General features: G+C 39.9%; 1 protein-coding gene across 1 annotated transcript in view; it reads right to left on the minus strand.

Annotated features, from left to right (window-relative positions):
* PSMD1 (proteasome 26S subunit, non-ATPase 1) overlaps positions 1-25,409 on the minus strand; it is a 94,291-nt gene extending 68,882 nt beyond the window's left edge. The window contains exons 1-12 of the mRNA XM_045845697.1: positions 25,214-25,409; positions 21,145-21,188; positions 20,634-20,707; positions 20,274-20,443; positions 15,077-15,282; positions 12,860-13,003; positions 10,045-10,271; positions 6,152-6,212; positions 5,143-5,271; positions 1,705-1,793; positions 1,250-1,328; positions 367-540 (exon numbers count right to left, since the gene is read on the minus strand). Coding sequence (XP_045701653.1) covers positions 367-540; positions 1,250-1,328; positions 1,705-1,793; positions 5,143-5,271; positions 6,152-6,212; positions 10,045-10,271; positions 12,860-13,003; positions 15,077-15,282; positions 20,274-20,443; positions 20,634-20,707; positions 21,145-21,188; positions 25,214-25,229 — 1,413 coding nt within the window. The 5' untranslated portion in view covers positions 25,230-25,409. The remainder of the gene's footprint in view (positions 1-366; positions 541-1,249; positions 1,329-1,704; positions 1,794-5,142; positions 5,272-6,151; positions 6,213-10,044; positions 10,272-12,859; positions 13,004-15,076; positions 15,283-20,273; positions 20,444-20,633; positions 20,708-21,144; positions 21,189-25,213) is intronic.
* Between the last annotated feature and the right edge of the window lie 433 nt (positions 25,410-25,842).

Here is a 25,842-nt window from a genome sequence, read left to right on the forward strand (position 1 = left end):
CTGATCACCAAGAGAGTGTATGCAATTTCTTTGGACCTTAGTTTCCTGTAAGATGGTAGGATTAGACTAAATAATCACTAAGGTCACTTATAACATTATAAGACTATGAAGTGTGGGAATGCAGTATCTGTCTTGCAAATACCAGGTACTTTATTTTGCTTGTTACCACATTTAAAGGTTGAGAAGCATAATTTTAACTTAAAGGGAAGGAAAGGCAACTAGCTTTTAGAAAAAAATTCTATGAGAACAGTACTGTTTTGGGAATTCCCAAATATAACAAAATTTCTATTTGCTAAAACAATTTGGCAAATATATTTTGCTGAACTCTTAACTAATGGAAATGTAGTTTTCCATTCTAACACTTACATCATTGCTGGCATTCTTAAGCTGGTTTAGCAGATAGTCAATTATATCACCACCATGATTGGCATGAATGAGACCTAATGCATAGAGACCTCCACCTTCCTGATAGGCTGATCCTGGAGAGGTGTCCTTGGGGAGATATGTTGCCATTAACTGCAATGCTTCCTTCTCATGACCCTGTAAATAAGAGCCACAACCAAGGTGTCAGTAAGAGAAAGTAAAAAAAAAAAAAAGACCAAACCTTTTCTAGGATTACTGCTCTTCCCCAGCATGCTCACTTGCTGAAAGAGGAGGAGGAAGTGGGGCTCTCTCATACAACTCTACCACTTGAACAAGAGAAGAGCCTTTTAGAGACTCAGTCATATCCTGCCTAGAAAAAATGCTTTATTTTTCCCCTTGTTTTATAACATTTCCCCAAATTCATCTTAGACTATGCGGATAACTTATTTCAGTTCATCCTTTGAGAAATGGCTTAGCTAGTTTACATAGGAAAAGGATTTCTATCTTTTATTAAAAGTAAATGCACATGCCCTGGCTGGTGTGGCTCAGTGGTTGAGCGCTGGCCTGTGAATCAAAGGATCGCCGGTCCCATTCCCAGTCAGGGCACCTGCCTGGGTTGCGATCCAGGTCCCCATTCGGGGGCACGTGAGAGGCAACCACACACTGATGTTTCTCTCCCTCCCCCTCTCTAAAAAATTAAATAAATATTTTTAAAAAACACACATAGATATGCACTTTAATATCTTACTTTATCCTTCCTTATAACAAGACTGCTCTAACAAAATGTACTTGTCAATGAATTATAGTAAACTTTTATTTTTTTATTAATTTCAGAAAAATTGCTCTATTCTGATGCGTGTTTACACTGATCAGTGTATATTATTACCTTGTGAATTACACCCAAACTGGCTGTAGCTGTAAATTTTGCCCAGTTAGTGGCTCTGGCCAACCATTCCAAGTTATCTCTGTAAGAAAAGAAAATTAAGCAATACTATTGAAACAAATTCCATAAAGCTTTTTAAAATACTAAAATCAAAGCATTAAAAATCGGGCCCTGGCTGGTGTAGCTCAGTGCATTGAGCGCGGGCTGCAAACCAAAGCATCATAGGTTCGATTCCCTGTCAGGGCACATGTCTGGGTTGCAGGCCACGGCCCCCAGCAACCGCACATTGATGTTTCTCTCTCTCTCTCCTTCTCCCTCCCTTCCCTCTCTAAAAATAAATAAATAAAATCTTTTAAAAAAAATGCATTAAAAATTTACCTTGAACTATATACATCATTTCACTTTATGAATCTCAAATTACTGCTGATTCTATTTTACCTCGTAAGTTGTTCATTTACCTAAGAAACTGGTCGCTGGTAGTCCCACAATGCATAAAAGAGTTTGCTATAACGGTGGCTGTGTGACATACAGAATTCCGTACTGCATCCTTACAAAAACAAAAAGATTTTTATCATTAGCAGAGTATTCATACACACTGAGTATTCATTCACCCATGAACACACAAGAGTCCTTGTTTTGTGGTGAAACGTGAATACACTGAACTGATCTGTAAGTAATGGATCTTGGCTATTTCGTTATAAAGATTAAAAACAAGCAAGTCAAATAGAGCTTTATCTGTGGTTTTAACTTGAGGTCGTCAGATTTTGGGGCAGGTTAATTTAGGCGGCAGATTTCTAGTTTTTGGTCTCTGAGTAGTGTACCTTGCCACTGCTCTAAGCTCGGGGTCCCCAGGGAGCTGTGGCAGCCTGAGCAAACCTCCTGTGGCACCGCACCTCGGACAGGCATCGAAGTAATTCTGGGTATTTTTAGTAAGACTATATTATAAAGATTAGTTTCAAACAATTGTCGTAAGAGCTAATTATGTAATTCTGTCATAATTTTTTTTGTCATTCTGTAATTTTTGTCATTTGTAAAATTTTTTTGAAAGTTTGGAGAAGCATTATTACACATGCTTTAATCAAACAACTGTTCAGTAATGGAATAGTATATGAATTAAAAAAATGACTTTAGGAAAAGGGTACTGGGTAGAAAGGGAGAAGGAAAGAAGATTTTTCATATTATATATCTTTTCATATTCAAACATTTTTTGAAGCAAATACATTACTTGTTCAACAATTAAATTAATGTTAATAATTGTAGTAATCAGCATCCCAACAAGGGTTTCAACGACAAGGTAAGAACTTCTGTTCTTAAGCTTACAGTTCAGAGGGAAAATAGACAAACTATACAATGTACTGACTGTGCTATTTGTCCAAATGTTACATACACATTAAAACAAAAAGTTAGCTGAAGGACTTCTGGTCAAGATGGAGGCATAGGCAGACACACTTTGTCTCCTCGTGCAACCACAGAAAGAATTACAACTAGATCTCAAAACAACACCCAGAACCATCAGAAAATTGAACTGTATGAAGTCTGACAACCAAGGATTTAAAGAAGCCACATTCAACCAGACAGATAGGGTTGGAGTCGCAGAGATGGGTGGAGAAGCAGTGGCAGCAGAGGAAGGAGGGATGGGTGGTGTCACAATCACGTGTGGTAGATATAAATCAGGAGGGATACCTCGGGAGGGAGGGATCCCAGCCCCAGGCCAGACTGCACAGCCCAGGGTTCCTGTGCCAACAGATAAATCCCCATAACTTCTGGCTATAAAAACCAGTGGTAGTTGGGGTGGTGGAAGAAACTGCCAGATTTTCAGGAAACTTCACTTATAGGGCCCACAGGGTCTTAGAACATTCACAAACCCACCCACTTTGGGAACCAGCACCACAGCCACACCACTTACGGCGAGTGGGTGAAGTCACTGGCAACAGGAAGCCAGGCAGCAGCACCATCCCCTCTGAGCCCTCTACCCTCACAGAGCCACTAAGTGGTGACGAGGGTTGCCCCACCCTAGTGATCACCTAAGGCTCCGCCCCACACAATTCGCAAGTGCTTTTTCTACACTAGGCCACTCTGCTAAGATAGGGAGTCAAAGCAGCTCTACTTAATACACAGAAACAAACACAGGGAGGCTGCCAAATTGATGAGACAAAGAAATATGGCCCAAATGAAAGAACAAAACAAAACCCCAGAAAAAGAACTAAATGAAATGGAGATAACCAACCTATCAGATGCAGAGCTCAAAACACTGGTGATCAGGGTGCTCAAAGAACTCAATGGGTATGGAAACAACATGAAGGAAGAAATGAAGGTTACACTAAGTAAAATAAAGGAAAATCTACAGGGGACCAACAGTGAAGGGGAGGAAGCCAGGATTCAAATCAACGATTTGGAACATAAGGAAGAAATAAGCATTCAATCAGAAGAGCAAGAAGAAAAAGGAACAAAACAAAACAAAACAAAACAAAGAAAAAAACAAGGATAGTATAAGGATCCTCTGGGACATCTCCAAACATAACAATATCCAAATCATAGGGATGCCAGAATGAGAAGAGGAAGAGCAAGAAATTGAAAACTTATTTGAAAAAATAATAAAAGAAAACCTCCTTAATTTGATGAAGGAAACAGACATACAAATCCAGGAAGCACAGAGTCCCAAACAAGTTGGACCCAAAGAGGAGCACACCAAGACATATAATTAAAATGCCAAAGGTTAAAGATAAAGAGAGAATCTTAAAAGCAGCAAGAGAAAAGTAGAGTTACCTACAAAGGAGTCCCCATAAGACTGTCAGCTGATTTTTCAAAAGTAACTTTGCAGGCAAGAAGAGGTTGGAAAGAAGTATTCCAAGTCATAAAAGGCAAGGACCTACATCCTAGGTTACTCTATCCAGTGAAGCTATCATTTAGAATGGAAGGGCAGATAAAATGTTTCCCAGACAAGGTAAACCTACAGTAGTTCATTGTCACCAAGTCATTATTACATGAAATGTTAAAGGACTTATTTAATAAAAAGATGATCAAAACTGTGAATATTAAAACGGCAATGAATATACAACTATCAACAACTGAATCTAAAAAAACAAGCTAAGCCCTGGCTGGAGTGGCTCAGTGGGTCGGGTGCCAGCCTGTGAACCGAAGGGTCATGGGTTCGGTTCCTAGTCAGGGCACATGCTTTCATTGCAGGCTGGGTCCCCAGTTGGGGGTATGTGAGAGGCAGTTGATCAATGTTTCTCTCCCTCTCTTTCTCCCGCCCTTCTCTCTCTATAAAATAAAAAATTAAAAAAAAAAAAGAGAGAGAGAAGACAAAAAAAAAAACAAGCTAAGGAAACAACCAAAACAGGAACAGAATCATAGATATGGAGATCAATTGAAGGGTTATCAGCTGGAAGGTGGAGAATGTGGGAAAAGGTACAGGGATTAAGAAGCATAATTTGTAGGTATAAAACAGACAGAAGGATGTTAATAATAATAATATAGGAAATGGAGAAGCCAAAGAACTTATATGCACAACCCATGGGCATGGACTGAGGTGGTGGACTGCTGGAAGGAAGGGAGGTAATAGGCACAGGGGGGTAAAAGGGAAAAAATTGGAACAGCTGTAATAGCATAATCAATAATATATATATATATATATTTAAAGTTAGCTAAAGAAAATAAAATAATCCACTAAGTTTCCCAATGAGAGATTAGTGCAAAAACAGGAGCTCAATCAGTATTAATTCTCTTTCTTTATCAACAAGTTTAAGAGTTTCTCCCATTGTTACTTTTACAGTCACTTATTTCCTTAATCAGGAATAAAATACAACAAAGAATTCAATAAGAAACAAATATAAGTACTTATATTCAAAAAAGAAATATCTTTAAAAAGCCTCTATTATAGATGAATTTCCTACCTTTGTGTTTTTTAGAATCATGAGATCTGTGTTATTATTTCGTATTAAAAACTGCAGATGTAACTCAATAGCCATTTCACCACTTAAAATTTTAATCATTTTCAAAGTCTGATCCTTGGGCTCTGGACTCTGCCAAAACAAATAAACAAAGAATGAAAATTCATGTATTACTAAAATTCACTATACCAACTTTAACAGCCCTAAATCAGTGAAATTCATAGTTCATACATATAACACTCATATTTTAATAGTAGGATCTAGAAAACTCATATATAATGTATTTATTAGATGCTATGGAGATATGATACCAGCTTGATGAAAGAACTCAATTCATTCTGAACTAGCTTTCAATGCAAAATAAAAAAAGCTGTAAAAGAATAATTAATCACTGATAATATGTAAGAAAAACTTTTATAGAAAGCCAGCTTATACTTCAGGTGAGAAAATGTCTAATCCTAACTAAGAAATTTGAAAGAAACTTTAATCAGCATATCTATGTGATCTCATGAATTACCAGGCCATAAACAAAACTATTCATCCAGGTGAAGAACAGTTTAAGTTCATACACGTGGGCATCAGAATCTAAAGTCCTGATGAAGGAAAAATTTATCTCCATTTACATGCTGCTCTAATACGCAGCCAACGCTTCCGTACACCATGTACACTAAAGAAAACAAAGACGATTAAACTGCCCCCCTTCTATGGAAAGTTGACATTAGGAGAGACCATACTTTTCCTCTCCCTGTGATAGATGATTCAGAGTTATTCTGAATAGATTTCATTCTTTGGAAAGAATCTTAAGATTTAATTTTATCTAAGTTAGGTGCTGTCTGGAATCAGTCTTTAAAATTTTACTTTTTATAGGAAACCCATTTTTATAAAATGACTTTGGTATCAAACCTAATAATAAACCTCCATAAAAACAGGTACGTAACACTTAAAAATAATTTACATTATACTGTGGAAATATATGTTAAAAAGCAACCTCAGCTTCAAAAAGCACACTTACCACTTCTGGTGTCTTTCCTACAAGCACACTACCGGTTTTTTCTTCTGTTTCCATTGATTCACTAAAATGAAAAGAACCAACAGTTACTAATTTGATAAATCTTTTCTGAATAGTATGTGTGGGTGATATGTTATGAAATGCAGATGTGAGCAATGTCCAAATGAAATATTTTACAAGAAAAAAAATGTTTAATCACTTCATAAATATTGCAGTTAAGAAACAGGAAAGATTCCAATAAGATGAAGGTTGTCCAGTTATTGAATTTCCTCCAGCTACATTAATAAAAATACACAAAGCAACTAACTAGGTTAGCAAAATGCATGAGCAACAAATACAGGAAAATTAGGTGACAAAATATCCCCCAAGTTCCCAAAGCACAGTTAGGCAGAGACGCACCACCAACAGCGACAAGCACCGTTTGAAGTGAAGTGGTTCGGCTGCAGCAACTCTTAAGGCCAACCAGCCAACCCTGTCTTCTGAGTCTAAGCACTGTCCTCTGAGGAGGAGAGGCTGAGTATGGAATCCAAAAGAAAACGGGAAAGGAAGGCCCAGATAAAACTGGGAAAGGAAACAGAGCAAGTAGGTCTCAGAACCTAAGATACCATTTGTTTAATACTCCATTCCACAAAGAAAAAGGAATCTCTAAAGGGCAGTGAGATGACAAAAACTATCTTAAATGAGCCTTCTTTGTAAAAATTTACGAAAATTAACTTCAGGGAAGATAAGCCACAGAAAAGAATCAAAGTAAAATCCCATAAGTATTATAAGAAAACCATTTTCAGAGGAGGTAAAAGATAAAGAATCACACATCGTGTACAAGAACATTACATATCAGAATTAGAATAATTCAGAAATGAAACAGACCTAGGAAAAAATTAGAAATGAAAGAGGAAAAATGATCATTTCAGAAATGAAGATTAATTCAGAAGGAACATGAGAGCAAATAAATACAACACAAGAAAAGGAGACAGCAGAAAAACTTTTAAATCTAAAAGAAACAAACTAAAAGCTATTCCCCAAAGATCAGGAACAAAGTAAAGATGTTCACTCTCGTCACATCTATCTAATAAGTACTGGAAATTCTAGCCCACGCAGAAAAACAAGGGGGAAAAGGTATAAAAGTTATAAAGGGAGAACTAAAATTTCTAGTCTCAGATGACATGATTCCTATGTTGACAATTCTATGAAAGGATCTATAAAAATATTTACTAGCTACTAAGTGATTTAAGCAAGGTTGTGGAATTCAACACTGATATACAAAAATGAATTGTATTTCTATATATTAACAAATAATTATAAATTGAGCTTTAAACATACCACTTATAACAGCTTCAAAAACATAACACAGGAATAAATTTAAGGAAATAGGTGCAAAATCTGTGCACTATAATCTACAAAGCACTGCTAAGAAAAACTAAAGAAAACCTAAATAATGAAGGAGCATACCATGTTCACAGGTTACAAGACTCAATAAAGTTAGGATTTTAGTTTGCTCCAAATTGAAGGGATTCAACACAATCCCATTATGAATTCCCACTCACCTACAGAAATGCAAAAGGCTTACAATAGCCAACACAATCTTGAGGGGAGAAGTCATGATTGTAGGTCTTCCATTACCTAATTTCAAGACTTATCATAAGCTCTAGTAATAAAGATAATGTAATATTGATACAAAGAAAGACAACTAAATCACTGGAAAACAGAGAAATCAACACACTATAAACTGATTTTTGTCAAAGGCTCCAAGGCAATTCAAGAGGGAAAAGATGAACCTTGTAAACAACCGATGATGGGATAACTAGACACCCATGTATTTAAACAAACCACTTACTCCTACCTTACACCACATATAAAGGATTACTCAGATCCATCACAGGCAGAAAACATAAAGCCTAAAACTATAGAGTTTCTGGAAGCAAGCACAGCACAACATCTTTGCAACTATGGGTTGGCAAACAGTATCTTAGATGGGATCCCAAAATGGGAAACTGGATTATCAAAAAATAAAAACTGCTTATCAAGATACAACTACTAAAATGAAAAGACCCGTCAAAGACTGAAAGAAAATATTCGTAACAGTATCTGACAAATGACTTGAATCAATATCACAATTACACAGTACTTCATACCACTGGAATAAGTATTAAAAAGACTGATAATATCAAATGTTGACAAAGATGCAGAACACCTGGAATGCTCATATATTGCATTTGGGAGGGTAAAATGAGCAACCATGTTGAAACAGTTAATTATATACCCTGCGATCTCCTTATCCCAATCTTAGGTATTTGTCCCCGAGGAATAAAAACAACTGTCCACAAAAAGACTTGTATAAGAATGTTCACAGCAGCCTTGTTCTTAATAAACAATAACCAGAAATAACTCTAATGTCCATCAGTATAAGAATAAATAACTGCTAGTGTGGCTCAGTGGACTGAGTGCTGGCCTGTGAACCTTTCGGTCCAGGTCCCCAGCTGGGGTCATACAACAGGCAACCAATTGGTGTTTCTCTTGCACGTCGATGTTTCTTTTCCTCTCTCCCTCCCTTCCCCTCTCTCTGAAAATAAATAAAATCTTAGAAAAAGAAGAAGAATTGAACAGTGGTATATTCATACAATGAAATGCTACTCAGTAATAAAAAGGAATCAGTTATTGATTCACCCAAAAACATAGATGTATACCAGAGACATTATGTTGAGTGAAGAAAGCAGAAACAAAATAATAAATGTCATATGATCTCATTTTTATGAAGTTCAAGAACTGGCAAAGCTAATCTATGGTGACAGAAATCAAAACAGTGGATACCTCAGGGGCAGGGAACTGACCTGGAAGAGTAGAAGGGAAGTTTCTGGGGTGATGATAGAGGTGATGGTTACATAAGTGTTTATACTGTCAGAATCCACTGAACTATATAATTGAGATGTAGACATTTTACTGTATTTAAATTATTATTCAATCAAAAGAAAAAATTAAACAGCAGAAAGTGATTCAAAAGTGACAAACACAGAAGATGGGCAAAGCAAATACAACTTACATAGAATAAGAGCCCCCAAAGAAAAATAAAGAGAACAAATACTAAAAACTCAAGTTCAAGAAAGTCTTACTGAGGCAGGAATGTTTTTGGTGTTTTGAGGACCAGTAAAAAGGCCAGTGAGAGCTGAAGGTGGTGAGTAAGGAAGAAAGTAGCATGAAGGATATGGAGAGGACAGGTCATGTACAGCCTTGTAGACCACTTTTCAAGACTTACAATGAAAAAAAAAAAGATTTTTATTTATTTTGAGACAGAGGGGAAGAGAGGGAGAAAGGGAGGGAGAGAGATATCAATGTGTGGTTGCCTCTTGTGCACCCCCAATTGGGGACCTGGCCTGCAACCCAGGCATGTGCCCTGACTGGGAATCAAACTGGCGACCCTCTGGTTCGCAGGCCAGTGCTCAATTCACTGAGCCATACCAGCCAGGGCATAAGACTTACAATTTTATATGAAATGTTTTAGGCTTCAGAAGGATAACTCTCACTGCTAATGTGGACAACTTTAAAAGGAAAATAAGCAGGCAGAAGGACACACTTAAGTTAAAAAATTTTTGGTAAGTGGCCTATGTGTGTATAAAAATATAGGAAAATAAAATCTAATACTGTTATCAGCCTAAGACATATGTATGTTTAGTTTTAATGGAAGCACAAAAAGCTGAGAATGTTTCTTATTTCCAAATATGTAACTGAAATCTCAATTAGATGGCACCCATGCTGTCTGGCAGGCCTCCCTGTAAAAGAAAATTGCTTTTACTTCTTTCGAGAAGGGTCCATTTCTTTGGTTTTCCTTAATGTGCCTAAGACAGTGCAAAACAGAACAACAGCCTTAATAGGACCTGACAACCCACGAGAGATACTCGTACCTGTCTTTCTCTGATCCCGGAACAGTACCCGTATTGGTGGATCCAGGAACAGAAGCAATGGGGGTGCCAACAGTTCGAAGATTCTGGATTACAGACGACAAAAACTGCTGGCTAGCACTTTCATACAAATCAAAACAAATCTGATAAGCCATCAGGAGGTTGTCTTCCTTCACCAGTTTTTCTAAGATATCACTCACAGCCTGGGGATCATCTAAGAAAATTAAGCACTGAAATGCAAATAAAGAACAATTACATAATTATCAGAAACTCTGTTTACAAGATACCTAAGAATGACAGCCGACATACAGGAAACCTTAAAATATAAGCGCAGAAAAGCGGGGGCAGACTGACCATCCAGTCTAGCCTCCCACCTCTGATCCTGGCACTAGAAAAGGGCATCTGCCTTCCATAAGAAAATCTATACAAATTATACTTTCGGCTCCTAATATCATGCCTGGCAATTAGCTATATTCAGTAACTGGCTGGTGAGTGAATCGTGGCTTCTTTAAATCTTACCCACAATTTACGTTTAAGTGCTCCTTAACTTGTAATTTCTGCTTCACCACAAATTGCAGCAGTCAGTCAGTCGTTTAACACACACTGTATGCTGCTGGGCCAGGACAAGATGCACTAAAATGACCGTTTTGAAGCACTGTTTTAACTATTCTTATCATCTGCCATATGTTTTAACAAAATTACCCAAAAATGTGAGAACTTTTAAGAATTAATTTAAATTTTCTTGTTCCCCTCACTAGCAAATAACTCAGTTTTAAAAGGAACACGTTTTTAAAAGGAACACATAATCAAAGTTAGTACCAACTGGGAACAGGAAATAATGGAAACAGAGTAAGTGGTACGTAACAGGGGAACAGGTAAGTACGGCCAAGTGCAGCCGCTAAATGACTGCGGCATAATCAGGAAAGAGTTAGAACAAGTCTGTGAAGAGCTGGACCGTAAAAAAAAAAAGAAGTTAAAATGAAGGACAGATCTGATCGACACTGTTTGCCTCCAGGAAACGGAACCTGGGAGCTAGAAGAAGAGGGTGGGAAGAAGGCTTTTCACTGTATACCGACCCCTTGGTTCATTCTGAATTTTGAAGCTGTTCAAAAATATTTTTTACAAATACAAATTTTAAAAGAGTCTTAAAGGCACGAGTAAAACAGCTAAAGGAAATAAAATTTCCTGAGGAATAAAACTGAACTACACACAGGAAGAGTGCAGAGGACAACTGTTCTTTATATACATTTAAAAAAACTATTTAAAATTATTAAAAACTATTTAGAAGCAAACAAAACTCCAAAAACCTATATAAAGAAAACTGAAAGAAAATACACTAAAATGTTAAGTTGACTTTGAGTGATATAAATGTGGATATTTTTCTTCTGGCTTTTTGTTTCAAACTTGCCCCAAAAAGCATTTAAAAAAAGATTAATCTAAATTTAAAAAATGTATAGGATGAAAACACACACCAAGAACACATTTAACAATGTGTGATAAAATGCTATGCTCTAAGCAGAATACAAAACTTTTCACAGCATGATAATTGTTAAAAAATAAACCTACACCGTATGGAGTTACCTCACAAAATTAAAAAATGAAAATGCCTTATGCCCCAGTGATTCCATTTCTGGGACTACATCTGAAGAGCCCAAAACACTGACTCAAAAGAATATACGCACCCCTATGTCTCTGCACTACTTGACTGTAAAAGTGAAGGAAATCTCACCCTTTGCGACAGCGTGGATGGACCTGGAGGACATTATGCTACGTGAAATAAGCCAGTCAGAGAAACACAAATCCCATGTGATTTCACTCATGTGTGGAATCTAATGAACACACCGAACCAACACGCAAAGTATCAATAAACTCATAGAGAGAGCAAGCTGACAGCTGTGAGGGGATGTGGGGAGGGCAGCTAGAGGGATTGAGAAAAAAAAAGAGAGAGAGAAAACACTCACGGACACAGACAATGCAACAGTGTGGTGACTACTGGGGGGTGAGGGGGTGGTGAAGGGTGTAGGGGGTATATTTTCTGCACTGACAAAATTTTTTTAAAAACTTGCAAGCAAATTCATACATGAAAAGTGATAAAGAAAATATACCCAAATGTTTTGGTTGTGTTTGGGTAATGAAACCAAAGATAATTTTTATACTTGAAATTCTTTTTAGAATGATGTTAACATGGGTACAATTTTTATGTTTTCTTCTTCCCTTTTTAATCATCTTCATTTCTAAAATTTCCTTAAATGCGTGGATTACTTTAAAAATGAAAGGATACACAGAAAGAATAAATTATAACAAAATAAGCTTCTAGTTTTGTAAGATTCAGTTTCTTACAGATTAAAAAAGAATATAAACTACCGTATTTTGCCATGTATAATGTGTACTTTTTCCTCAAATTTTTGAGGGAAAAATAAGGACACACATTATACATGGGTAGTACTAATTCTGTATCTATATAAGTGTTTTTAATTCTTTATTCATGCTTATGCATTACAACTGTAACTCTAGAAAGCAATAACGATATCCATATGTAAATTAATACCCGGGGATATGATAATTTGCTTTGCAAATATATGTAAAAATTGAATTAGAAAATTAAAACTAAGATGTTTTCCTGTAAGTTTGGGCCAAAAAAGTGGGTGCACATTATACACAGGAGCGCATTATACATGTCAAATGCGGTACATACCTTATGTTCTCAGGGCTGTTGTGAAGATCAGTATGTACAAAACCACTGCAGTAAGGTAATGTAACAAAATGTAATATGTATTATAGTGAGGCACAGCCCAGCAGGACAATGTAATGTAATTACCTGACAAACATTGATAAAATCAGGTTTCTCCAAGTTCATGTAGATTTTAACTAGAACTCTTAGTACTTTATTCCGAAACTGTTTATTTTGCATTAAAGACATGCAGAGCTTGAGGCTATAAGCTAGCATTCCTGAGACATCATTCTGAAAGAAATAATTTAAAGATACATCATTATTTGATTACTGAAGCATCACGTTTATTTAAAAATCAATTATTTAATCTGTATTTTTTTAAATTTTATTTTAATCATTGTTCAAGTACAGTTTTGTCCTTTACTCCCATCCCAGCCCACCCCCCCATCCCTCCCTACCTCCCTCCAATTTCCACGCCCCTGTTTTTGTCCAAGTGTCCTTTATTATTTAATCTATATTCTTCAGTCAAAATAGCCAAAGATTTAAACCCTTTCAAAACAATAAAGACTATAAAAATTTTAACCATTTTAGATACGTATCTTAAAAGAAAGTTACATATTTCTCTATCTTCACAATAAAATGGATTGAAAACAATGGACTGAATATATAGTCATCCAGGGTCACCCAGGACTATATGAGCACAGTGTGCCATGCTAAACAGATTTATGTACCTAACTGTCCATATACTAAATGGCCATGTTTTTGAATTGCGTCTGCTGAAGTCTTTCTGCCTCCAAATCTTGCTGCGAGAGTCCTTCATGACTTACTGCCTGCACTCTCTGGGCAGGAATATAATGTGATAAAACTGTTACTGAGCTCTGAGTGACTCAAGTTTTGAGTGCTGCCACATCTGGCTGGTGGAAATTTCAACTCCAGACTAGGTACATTTCCATTATGGCTCTCCAAAGCATATCTAATATTGGAGATAGCAACCTATCAAAGTCCTTCCACATAAATAAGCATACTGAAGAGCTACAGGGGTATTTCTCAAATAGCGGGTATGACCTATCAGTGTCTCATGAAATCAACTTAATAGGCTAACATTTTTAAAAAGGAAATACAATTTAAAAATATCAGTTACATTACAAATAGTCAAAGTAGGTATTGTTTCATAAAACAATGGGATGTAAAGTAAGAGGCATTTCTCACTCTGCTTTATTCTCTCTAAAAACATTTACCACCCCTTTACCAGGTAATTAATTGCCAGGCTGCCTATTCTTCCAATGGGTTGTAACATTTGGGCAGGAACTTGGTTGGTATCTCCAATGTCTAGAATACAGTCTGGCATGTAGTTGGTACTCAAAAGAAAAATTTGTTGAATGAATGAAAACAAGTATTTTCATTCTATTCACAAGAAGACAAGGAGAAGCTAAACTACACAAAAATGAAACATAGTAAAACAAGGGCCATTCTATCATACTGGGTGGTTCATTCACATTAAATAAATGTCACCACTGCTACTTAACATTACCTTGGACTTTGGGGACACAGTGATGAACAAGGCACAAAGTACCTGTTCTTATGTAGGTTATAACTTGGTGGTAGAGACAGATGTTAGCTGCCTAATAACATAATTAATTACTATAGTGGTACACACTATGAAAAAAAAACAACTACAAGGCCACCACAGATTAACAAAAGAATTGGATCTGGTTTTTGCAGTAGAGGTTTAGGAGAGTATGGGTGGCAGGGGCTGGTGGACGGATCTGTAAACAAGTGACCGTTGAGCTGAACTCTGGATCTTAACTAGGAATAAAGCAGGTAAAGAAAAAAAGGAAAATAATTTTGACAGACACAGTATTTTCGGCAAGGGGATCAGGCAGGGTGCAGCCAGGAGCTGAGAAGAGGTCCAGGTAGCTGGAGTGCAGAGCCACCTCAAGGGGAAGGACAGCAAACGGGCATGCGGCTCACTAACTCAGTCTTGCACCTTTCTGACGATTTGGTTGGTGACTTAAAATTGTCGTAATTACTGCAAAATACTCCCAAGGCAGGAATCCAGTTTGTAGTTTTAACCGTAATAAATACAATAATATAGCAGTTTATCAGTATAGTCTTAAAAAGGGTGGGCAAGTAATTCAACTTCCCCATGCAAGGCCTCAAAGGAATAAATGCAGTAAAATAAAAGCAGATATTCGACGAACACAAAACATAGCCAAGGTTCTTATATAAATTCTAAAAATAAAACATCAGGCAAAAGAGCACCTTATTATTTTCTTTTCACTACGTGTGAAATTCTCAGTTTTAATAATTTGGTTTGCTGATTCCCCATCAGAAACAATCTCTAAAATCACACCATCCACCTACCGACTCCAGTATGGTCTTTTCAAAGACATCCAGTCTTCGTGTCTCCAGAGCAATGCCGATCGCCTGCTTGTACTTGTGATCATCTAGACATCGCTGGAACATTTTATTCACAATGCCTTCCAATCTCTGGTCGATTGGTTTTTTTTCTCCTTCGGGCAAATCTGCATTTTCCACACATTGTTTGGTGTAGTGATCAATGCATTTTGCTATGGGAAAAATAAAATAACTCTGATCACCTTGTAAATCAGACCAAACTACTAGAAAGGACAATGCTAACACTTAAAATCATAAAAACTTATGGGATAACTATAGAGTACTAAGCATATTTCAAAAGTTTTAAACACTATAAATTATACATTTAAATTAATATCGTCCCCTTCATAACAATTACACTGGATAGCTACACACTGTTCTCAGTAAGGCTGATATTACTGAAAATATTTCTATTTTATTACTTTATTTTGAACAAAATTATATAACAGTGGAACCCCAGTTCTCAAACTTAATTCATTTCAGAATGCTGTTGGAGAAGGGATTTGTTTGAAAATCCAATCATACTCATGCCCGCACTCTCTCCTTTGTTTGTTGCCTGAGAGATGCGTGACTGACCACACAGGTGTCAGCATGAAAGGGTTGTCAAGTTGAGAACCAAAGTTTTGTTCTACAACTGAGACATTTTTTCTGTCAACAGCTTGGTTGAGAATGGTCTGACATGGGAAATGCTCAAGAACCAAGGTTTGACCTGACTCAAACTTGACTAAGCTGCTTATTCAACAGAGTTGGCTACAAATAATTGCTGTTTCACTTTTGAAAAACAAACACTTCCTATTACTAAGGATATTAAAAACTAAACAGACAAACAAAATAAATCCAGAGGCATGCATACATGGAACAGGCTGAGAGATCTCAGAGGGGAGGAGGTGGGAGGGACTGGAAGAAATTAGCCAAAGAACATACATGCATAACCCATGGACACAGACAACAATGTGGTGAAAGCCATGAAGTGGGGTGGGGTGGCTGGGGTCTGGGTGGAGGGGAGCAGGCAGGGAAAAAAAAATTGATGACCTTTGTAATAGCATCAACAATTAAAAAATAAATACATGGGCCCTGGCTGGTGTAGCTCAGTGGACTGAGCATGGCTGCAAACCAAAGCGTTGCAGGTTCGATTCCCAGTCAGGGCACATGCCTGGGTTGTAGGCCACGGCCCCCAGCAACCACACATTGATGTCTCTGTGTCTATCTCTCTCCCCCTCCCTTCCCTCTCTAAAAATAAATAAATAAAATCTTTAAAAAAATAAATACATTAATTAGCTTTTAAAAAGCAATTATCATATGCCAACAAATGGGCAGACTTCTGCATAGTAATGAAACTATTAGCTCCGTGAGAGAAGGGACTGTATCTAAATCATCTTTGTAGAATGGTGAAATAACTTGAAGTGTGCCAGGGGTAATCACAAAGATTTCCAAAAACCTCTCCAGTATTTGCAGCACATCAACTGAAATAGTCGTCGTCTCACTGTGAGGAGGGTGGAAGCTATTCACAAGCACCCCCACACACACCTGGGAGTCTAAAAATTCCTGCAAATGTGCCCTGGCCTGTGTGGCCCAGTTGGCTGCAGCGTCATCCCTGGAGCGAACCTGACTGCAGGTTCCATTCCCAGTCAGGGCACATGTCTAGGCTGCAGGTTCAATCCCTGGTCTGGATGCATATGATCCCCAGTCCAGGTGCACACAGAAGGCAACCCATCGATGTTTCTCACACCGATGTGCCTCTCTCCCCTCCCCTCTCTCTAAAAGGAGTGAAGAAAGTGTCATCAGTTGAGCGTTAAATAAATAAATAAATAAATATCCATGCAGTGGTGTATGGGCACAATTTGGCTTTCACATTCACAATGAATATGGTGAAAGGGGAGGAGGGGCCACATACTTGAAGGGTGCCAATAACACACTTAATGAGAAACACTTAAATTTGTTTACAATTTATACTACTTTGCAATCGCACCTCAAACTTTCTAGGAAAAACCAAAAAAGGAAATTTCCCTAAGCCTTCTTCCACCTTCAAATGGAAGATGAGTAGCCGCCCATTTTGAATGACATGTACAACAGTGTCCTCTCTACAACTTACAGGCTTGTGGCTGCGTCCTTGAAAGAGAAGAAAGGGTACAGGGACAGTTGCAAACTATAGCTCCAGGGAACAGAAATGATTTGAGCCAGCATACAGAGCTGCTGTCTACTAGATGACCCATGTTAATGGATCTGTATTTTGGGGGAAGCAAAGGACTTTTATAATGAATTTATCACAGAACTGTGCAGGTTCAGATACAGTTATAAGAACAAAGTAGCAGTCACAAAGTAGACCTTAAACAATTCTGGTTGCAGAAAATCTTTACCAGATCTAATATGAGCTCATTGAACCAAATATAGTTAAGTGAGAAAACATTACCCCTACCCCATTAAGGAGGAACCTCAGAAATATAGAATTTAGGGAGTTCTCCTTTGAGTATAACTGAGGAAAAAAAGTACATCCCAGTTTTAAATCTGTGCTCTCATTTATTAGGGTTTATTTCATAACTATATTCCAGAATCCTTCCCAGAGAAAGTCTTGTTGTAATTGGGAGATTTACTAGTCTCGAGTTTCTGGATGTACTATGATATTAAGATAATAGGAAGCCTTTCCCAATTTTTATTTTGTATATCCTCTCACGAATCCCTCTGCTATTTAAAAAAAAATCTGTTTTAACAGTCTCTATGAAACTTCCACATAAAGAAAAGCAAACTGAACTAGCCTGTTGAACAGTCACTTTCTACAAGTGAAGATGATAAACAATGTTCAGAGACAGGGAAGGCATCTACCACTCACAGACCCATACGGACTAATAGTTCTGTTTAAAAGCAAAATTTGTAAAATGACAGCATTGCAAGCACTTGCAGACCACTTTTGGAAAAAATTTTCATTAAAAAAATCCTTCAAATAAGAAAAAGGAGGTAAGTGTGACTCCTTGCTTCTAACTTATGTTAAGGGAAGTGCTCTAGTTTCAAATGATATTTATGGTTGATTCTTTAAAACCATCTGGCCCTGGCTGGTGTGGTTCAGTGGACTGAGCACCGTCCCATGCACTGAAAGGTTGCTGGTTCAATTCCCAGTCAGGGCACACGCCTAGGTTTAGGCCAGGTCCCTAGTTGGGGGCAGTGTGAAAAGCAACTGGTCAATGTTTCTCTCCCTCTCTTTCTCCCTCCCTTCCCCTCTCTCCAAAAAATCTTAAAAAAAAAAAAAAAAAAAAAGAAAAGAAAAGAAACCATCTGTTCTTTCTATAGGATCCACAAATGAAAAGTCCAATGAGCGTTCAACAGTAGTAAAGTTACTGGGAACCTTTCACACTATCACAGCAAAAACTTACTCAAAATGTGAAAACAGAACTTAGAACTTCAGGGACATTTGAAAGCACCCCCTTGGACCACCTCATGCAGCATTTCCCAACTTCTGAAAGAGAATACCAACTTTTTCCTTCCCAGGGTTCAGGTAAATAATGCAGCTTTCCTCTTAATCAAGTATTCAAAAAACTGCCACACTACACAGTCTAGACAGAGAACACACCCTCGGGCTCTCTGAACTATGATCTAAAGCTTGCTCTTCATGAAGATGTGTCTGAAGGGTATGCAGCCCCTCCTTTCATCTACTAGATCAGAAGTTTTCTAATACCTTTTTAAAGTTACAAAATCTCTGAACAAAATCATACATAATTTTCAACTCATTTTCAAATCATACATAAAGTTCAACTTGCAAAACAAAGCAGCGCTTTTCAACTGGTGTGCCAAAAGAATTTTTAAAGCACGCGATCTCTGACTATTTAGTCAAGGGCACTGATCTCTTTTCCTTTAGATCATCAAATTAAAAAATGAAAAGAGCCAACATAACAATAGCCATCCAGTATGAATGCCCTGTCTTGAACTGTAAATATGTATCAATAGGTCATATAATGTAGTTGCATCTTATTGGTCATGTCACATAGTAAGGTTGTATCTGATTGGTTAATTCTTGGTACCAGATACCCTTATATACAAATATAGGCACCTGATTTTTTAAAAAAGTCACTTTGGGGGAAAGAGGATAGGTAGTTACTATTTTTTTTGTAAATCAATCAAAATTATACCTGTTTTTTGTCAGACTGACAAAAAATATATTTTTTTGGTATATCACAGAATTTTGGTAATTAGTTTATGTGCCATGAGATGAAAAAGACTGAACACTGCTGAGACAGAGAACCAGAAGCCTTAACTATGTGTTATCCCCTCACTTTAAAAAGAAAGAAACAAATGAGAAAATGATGGTTACCAGCAGAAACAGTATGGATTTTCAAGTAACCTGGGTTTTAAATTCTGACCCTCCTATTTAGTAGCCATGTGTGTTTGTCATCTTGAAACCCAAATCTTCACACTTGTAAAAGAGGGCTAGATCATTCCTCATAGAGTGGTTATAGAATAAACCACAGTATGAAGCATGACTGGCCCAGTGCGTAGTACAATGGAGACACACAATAAAGGTTTCCTGTATTAGAAACAACTCCATATAAATTGCTATCATTTAATTTGTTACTCATAATAATCACATTTAATTTTTTTAATGATTTTATTTATTTATTTTTAGAGAGAGAGGAAGGGAGGGAGACAGAGAGGGAGAGAAACATCAATGTGTGGTTGCCTCTTGCATGTCCCCTACTGGGGGGCCTAGCCCACAACCCAGGCACATGCCCTGACTGGGAATCGAACCAGCGACCTTTTGGTTTGCAGGCCAGTGCTCAATCCACTGAGCTACACCAGCCAGGGTCTAAGTTTTTAATATAACAGTATGCTCAACGGGCTAGAGGTAACCATAAACACCGAGATAGTTATCTTTGTGTTGAATAAGCTAACTGTTTCTGAATCGTTTCTTAGATTCATTCTTAAAGTATTTTTTGAGGTGTCTTCATTATTATCCTTATTAATGTTACGGTTTATTATGACAAAAAAAGAACAAAGCACAGAATTAGAAATTAGAACAAAAAACTCAGCCTACATAAAATTACTGTAGAAAGATTACAAATTTCCAATTAAAATAAAATTGGCAACATCAAAAAGTAATTCAAGAAAAAAATGCTACATGCACTAAAGCAAGGAAGAAGCTGACAAGATAAAGCTTTAGCAGACGGAAGATGATTACCTATAATCGTCTCCACATATTCCGAGTTATCACTGACATTGAAGAGGTCACCTGCTCCAAGTGCATAATTCAGAGACTCCTCAAAAGCCCCCAGGTGATAAAATACTTTAGATGCCACTAAGGCCGCAAATTGCCGACTCCGGAAACCTTCATCTTCATACAAAACTTCTCTGAAAGAACAGGAAGTATAGGCCTCATTCAAACTGTGGTTTTCCTTAAAAATCCCAAGTCTAAATATTCAAGGCACAATTTAGTAGCAACAAATTTATAAATGTATTTATAAACCACAAGACCCACATCTATAGGTAAGTTAGGTTGATCTACTTTATACCAATTAATAGAAATAAAGTAATTTCTTACATTTTGTCTACAGATTCAGAAATTTCTGCCCAGAAGTCATTGACAACTGCATTCAATTTGTGTAGTGCAAATTCCTAGAGAAGATAAAACAAAAATTCAATTTTGAAACAGACTCACCATCACACTTGCTTAAAAAGAGTTTCCAACAAATCAATGGCAAAATTGTCATATTTAACTAAAACTTTTAATCTATGACAAATATAAAAATTTACCAACTGACTTATATTTTCTCTTTGGTTTACACAGAAAAAGCAATTTCTTTGTGCTGTTGATAAACTGAAGGGGGGACTATGTTCAGGTGCCCCACTGAGGTTCATCAGCCGTGGCTTTGTCAAATAGGGAAAGCCGACTGCTGTTCTCAGACACTGTCCTCTGGGGGCAGGCGTCAGTGACCGGGCCCAGGCTGGGCAGGACAGCAATTTTAAATGATGGAAGATATGCAGGTAGTGTTGAATTCAAAGAGCTTCACAGTATTTGTACTATGCCCAGTTGATTTTTCTTTCTCTCATACCTTAAGCTGTGGTTCATCTTCATCCAGAAGAGAAATAATTCCAGCTATAAGACAAAAGGTATATCATGATTATAAAATATATGCTCAGAAAGAAACTAACTTAGGCAAAAATATATGGCAGTTGGAAAAAATAAGTATTTTTCTGAAGGGTGACTTCACTAGAGGAATAATTATTTTTCTTTAAAATTGTACAGGTTTATATTTCAAGGTTTAAGAATTAACTGTTATCAAATACTCATAACCCTACATATATCACATTGTTTGCCTAATTCATTGGCTTTCAAAGTGTGATCCCTGGACCAACAGCATTACTTGGAAATTGGTTAGAAATGCCCATTTTTGGCCCATCCCAGATTTACTGAATCAGAAACTGTAGGGATGGGGCCCAACGATGGGGCCACAGGCCTGCCTCGTAATGCTGATGCTCACTCTAGTTTGAAAATCCAAGACGTAATTTACTGACCAAGACAGGACACTCTCCCTACAAATTCACAATAAAATTATCCCAAAATACATCAACAATTACATAATTATATACAAAAGAAGGGGATATTTAGTCATCAACACATCCGGGTAAAATATTTTCATTATTCCAAGATGCCTATACAAAGATGTCACCTTCGTATCACAAGTAACCTAGGCTTTGTTAAATGATGAGCAATCTTACTTATTGTGACTTTACCCAAGTACAGTGTTTCCCATATGACCTTGAGCTGTTAGCACTAACAGTGGACAGTAAAGGACAAAAGGAAAAAAAAATAAGAAGAAAAGCACCTTAAAATATAGTTGCATGTCAAGGAAATATTGAAGGAAAAAGAAAAAAAAAAAAAAAGAAAAACAATGGGAATTGTCCTCAGACCTTTAAAGGAAACCAAACTGCCTCTCAGATACGATGTAGGACTTAAAATCATTCTGGAACACTGAGTTGAAATTGTGATTTGGTTTAAAACTGTCAAGGCAACTTACCTAGGAAATATAACCATTTCTAACTGATAAGTGTAGGCTTGCCAAACAGCATCAGCAGTCTTTAGAAAGACACACAGGAGAGAATACAACATCTAGCAAACAAAACTACGCCATGTTGCCAGTTGGGGCATACTACAGCATAAAAGCAGATAAAAAAACCTTCCCGGTACCCTACGTTGGTGAACAAGTGCAGAAGAGACTGAACTGACAGCATGGAAAGACGACAATGAAGAGTGCAATCAGTGGGTGAGGGAGAACTGCAAACTTGTGATGTGGAATAGATAATAAACAAAATGCTTTAAATGCGAACAGAGCATAAATGGGACACTTCATCAAAATACTAAAAAGGCTGCCCCATTACCTATCACCAAGCAATAAGTAAGGTATTTGAGTTGCTTTTACCAAAAGAGGTGACAGATTTTTGTTAACAACACAGCACTCTCCTTTAGATGGGGGTGGGAGAACATGGGGTGGAAAAGGTTAAGGATGCTAAAAAAATCTCATAATAGGAAATCAGCAGATATTATATAAAATCGTGGCATTAATTTATAGCAGCATTTGTATGTTACTTGTAAACATGGCGATATGTTCCAAAAGAAAAGGCTCAGAAGTTTAAAATGGTTGGCTCTGGGGCTCAGGAGGGGAGAGGAGCGGAGACCACCACGAGCCCACCCAGTCTCTCATCTCCCTCTCCCCAGCAAACACCTGTTCCCGCTCCCTTCCTCCGTCAAGCCTCCTGAACAACGTAACCTGTGCGGTGACCTCTGACTCAGTCCTGTGTTCTCAGGGCCCCGCGGGAAAGGGAACGAGCGCACTGACCAGTCCACACCGGAACCACGCTGCCAGCCGGTTTAGCACCAGGGACAGATCCTGCACCAACGCGAGCAAAAGCACCGGAAGTAACCTGACAGGGTTTGGAGCGGAAGCTGGTCCGGAATCCGGGAAATGTAACACAAGACAGAACAAACACACCCTAAAAGTCATGACTCCCGCCACACTCCATAGCTCTGAATTCTTCGTGTCACACTCCCAGCAATGCTCTCCCGGTCTCTACTTCAAATGCTCCATCTAGGGGCTGACTTCTTCATTCAAGACACACTTTTGAACTTCGGCGATCTGCTAGGCAATATCCTAAGAATTATGAAACAGCAAGTTTCCTGCCCCAAATTCCACCAGCGAGAAAGACCGTGGTCAGACAGTAAACAAACAAAGGCATCACAGAACCGCGATGAAGGGAGGGGTCAGAGGTAGGGGCCTGAGTTAAGGATCAGGAACGACCAACGCTGGAACGAACGGACACTGAAGACTGGGAGGCTGAGGGGAAACGAGAGGCACAGGAGCTGGAGACGCGCGGCGCCCGCGGCAGGAGAAGCGGGCACCGTCCGGGCGCAGAAAGGCGGCCAGTGTGATCAGGGCGCAGCGCCCGCCCGCCCGAGGACGAGCAGTGCGACACGGGGCAGAAATCGCCCCAGCAGGTCTGAGGCTTCCAGCCTGGGTTTTGCTCTAAACGCCCCGTACAGCACTGGAGGATTTTAGGGAAGAGAACGATATTACGTGGTGAGAGTTTAAAAAGCATAGTCTGCCTGCTACAGAATGGACTGCATGGCCCTGGCCGGGTGGCTCAGTTGGTTGGAGCATCCTCGCGTCGGTAAACAAAAGGTTGCGGGTTCGATCCCGGGTCGGAGCGCATATAGGAGGCAACTGATCGATGCCTCCCACATCTATGTCTCTCTCACTCTCTCCCCCATCCTCTCTCTCTAAAGAAATGAATAAACATCTCCTTGGGTGAGGATTTAAAAAAAAAGGACTATGTGGAGCTAATGGTGGAAAACCAGTCTCCAGGCTGTCAGGGCGGCCCAGGCAAGGGACGAGACAAGGTTCGGGCCAGGAAGCCGCGGTGGCGGGTAGAGGTGGCGGTAGATGCGAAACAGAACGAGGCCTCCTTTGCGGGCGGCAAGCCACCCCGTGCTCCTTTTATCGCGGGAGAGCTCTGACCGGTAAAGACTCTCCTTCTACAACATCGAACTGAAACTCATAGCCCAATCATCTCTTTTTTGCGAGGCAAACGTCGAATGCCACGGACAGGTGACAGCTCTTCAAATCTCTGCAAAGGACTTACGTCTCCCCGCATCGCCACCAGTTTTCTTCACACGATCCTCATAAAATAACAGGGTTTCCAGCTCCTTTCTAGCACAAGGTCCTGTCTTCTGACCCCCAGTTGTCTACAACAAAGCATCTGTGGGACAAGCGGAGAGTGAAGCGGGACGGGAAAAGGGTCCGCAGGCAGGCAGGCAGGCAGGCAGGCAGGCAACGAGAAAAGCACCAGGGCTGTGGACAGCTCTAAGCAAAGCGACGTGTTCGCGAAGGCGGTTCGAGATCGCCACTTGCACCTGATCGCTACGGCGGACCCCGCGCCGAGCGACATCACACGAACCCACGGCCACGACGGCCAGGCAAGTGCACGGAACTGCTCGGCGCACCGGTGAGATCCCCCTTCCATGCCGCACGCTCTCTACCGAGCGCCCGGCCTCCCAACGCCACAGCCCGCCTCTCGGACACCAAGTTTCTCCGCTGTGTAACCGAACACCCTTGCAGTGGACCCAGAACCGACCCGCCTCGAATCCAATTCCACGTTTCGCTCCAAGGAGAACGGAGCTGAAGCAGGTCCACAAGAATCTGCACGGTAGCTAGACCGCCTCACCGTCCGGCGGCACAGGGGAGGGGGTCGTCCCATCCCAACCACCTGCTGGTAAGGACTGGGATCAGCCGGCCCCACGCGGCCCGCTTCGGGGGGGTTAGAATTAAGGAAGACTCTCGGGGTCGGAGAAGGGCCCAGGAAGCCCCTCGGGTCGGGGCACGGGGGTGTGGCGGGACGGATGCCGACGGGGGCGACAGGACGCGATTTCCCCGAGCCCGAGGGGGTCGCGCGGCCCGCACACTGACCCGGCCACACTGCCAACCCCCGGCTCCGGAGGGGGCCTTGGGCGGCGAGCGGCCGCCTAGGCCGGCGCTCCGCCGGGAGGTGCCCAGTCACCGGCCCTGACTCAGCTAAAAGCCGGCGTAGCGGCTCCTCCCTTTCGCAGCTCGCCGCGATCACTCTCACCGGCTGAAGTGATCATGGTTGCGCCTTGCACTCGCCCGCCGGGTCGCTCGTCGCCCGGCGCCGCAGTGTATCTGTCAGCTCGAGACCCGCTGGCTCCGCCGTGCCTCCTCACTGCCCTGGTGCGCTGCTCAGTCAGTCGCCTTCTCGGACCGCCGGCTCACTTCTCGCCCAGGACCCTGCCCGACCCGGGGCTGCCCACCGACCCGCCTGCCGCCCAGCACGCGCTCTCCCCGGGTCTGCGTCTTCCGCGCCGCCACCACCGCCCTGGCCCGAGCGGAAGGATACTCAGAGAGCTCTACTGTTTTCTTTAACCCTCCTCGGGGTCAGAACTCCTACATCTTGGGGGACACTCTTCTGCACAGGGGTCAGGCTTCAGAATAGCCACCCCTAGAAAGAGGCCCCCCCCCACCGTCACCCGCCTTTGCTGAAAAAGGGAATTGAGGGGAAGTGCGAGCGGTGCGTGCAGCGCCACCTGCTGCGTGGGAGGTCTCACTGTAGCTCCCTCCCAGCCAAACCTTTGGGGGTTAAGGACGTGGCAAAGAGCGTTTTCTTTAAAAGGTGTTCATCAAAAAGAATTTAAAAAGCAGAGCCCGTCTTCAAAAGAAATCCTCATAGAAATGCCTTTATTA

This window comes from Phyllostomus hastatus, unplaced genomic scaffold (assembly GCF_019186645.2).
Source record: "Phyllostomus hastatus isolate PE091 unplaced genomic scaffold, TTU_PhHast_1.1 phas_contig_477, whole genome shotgun sequence".
In the NCBI taxonomy this organism is placed as follows: domain Eukaryota; kingdom Metazoa; phylum Chordata; class Mammalia; order Chiroptera; family Phyllostomidae; genus Phyllostomus; species Phyllostomus hastatus.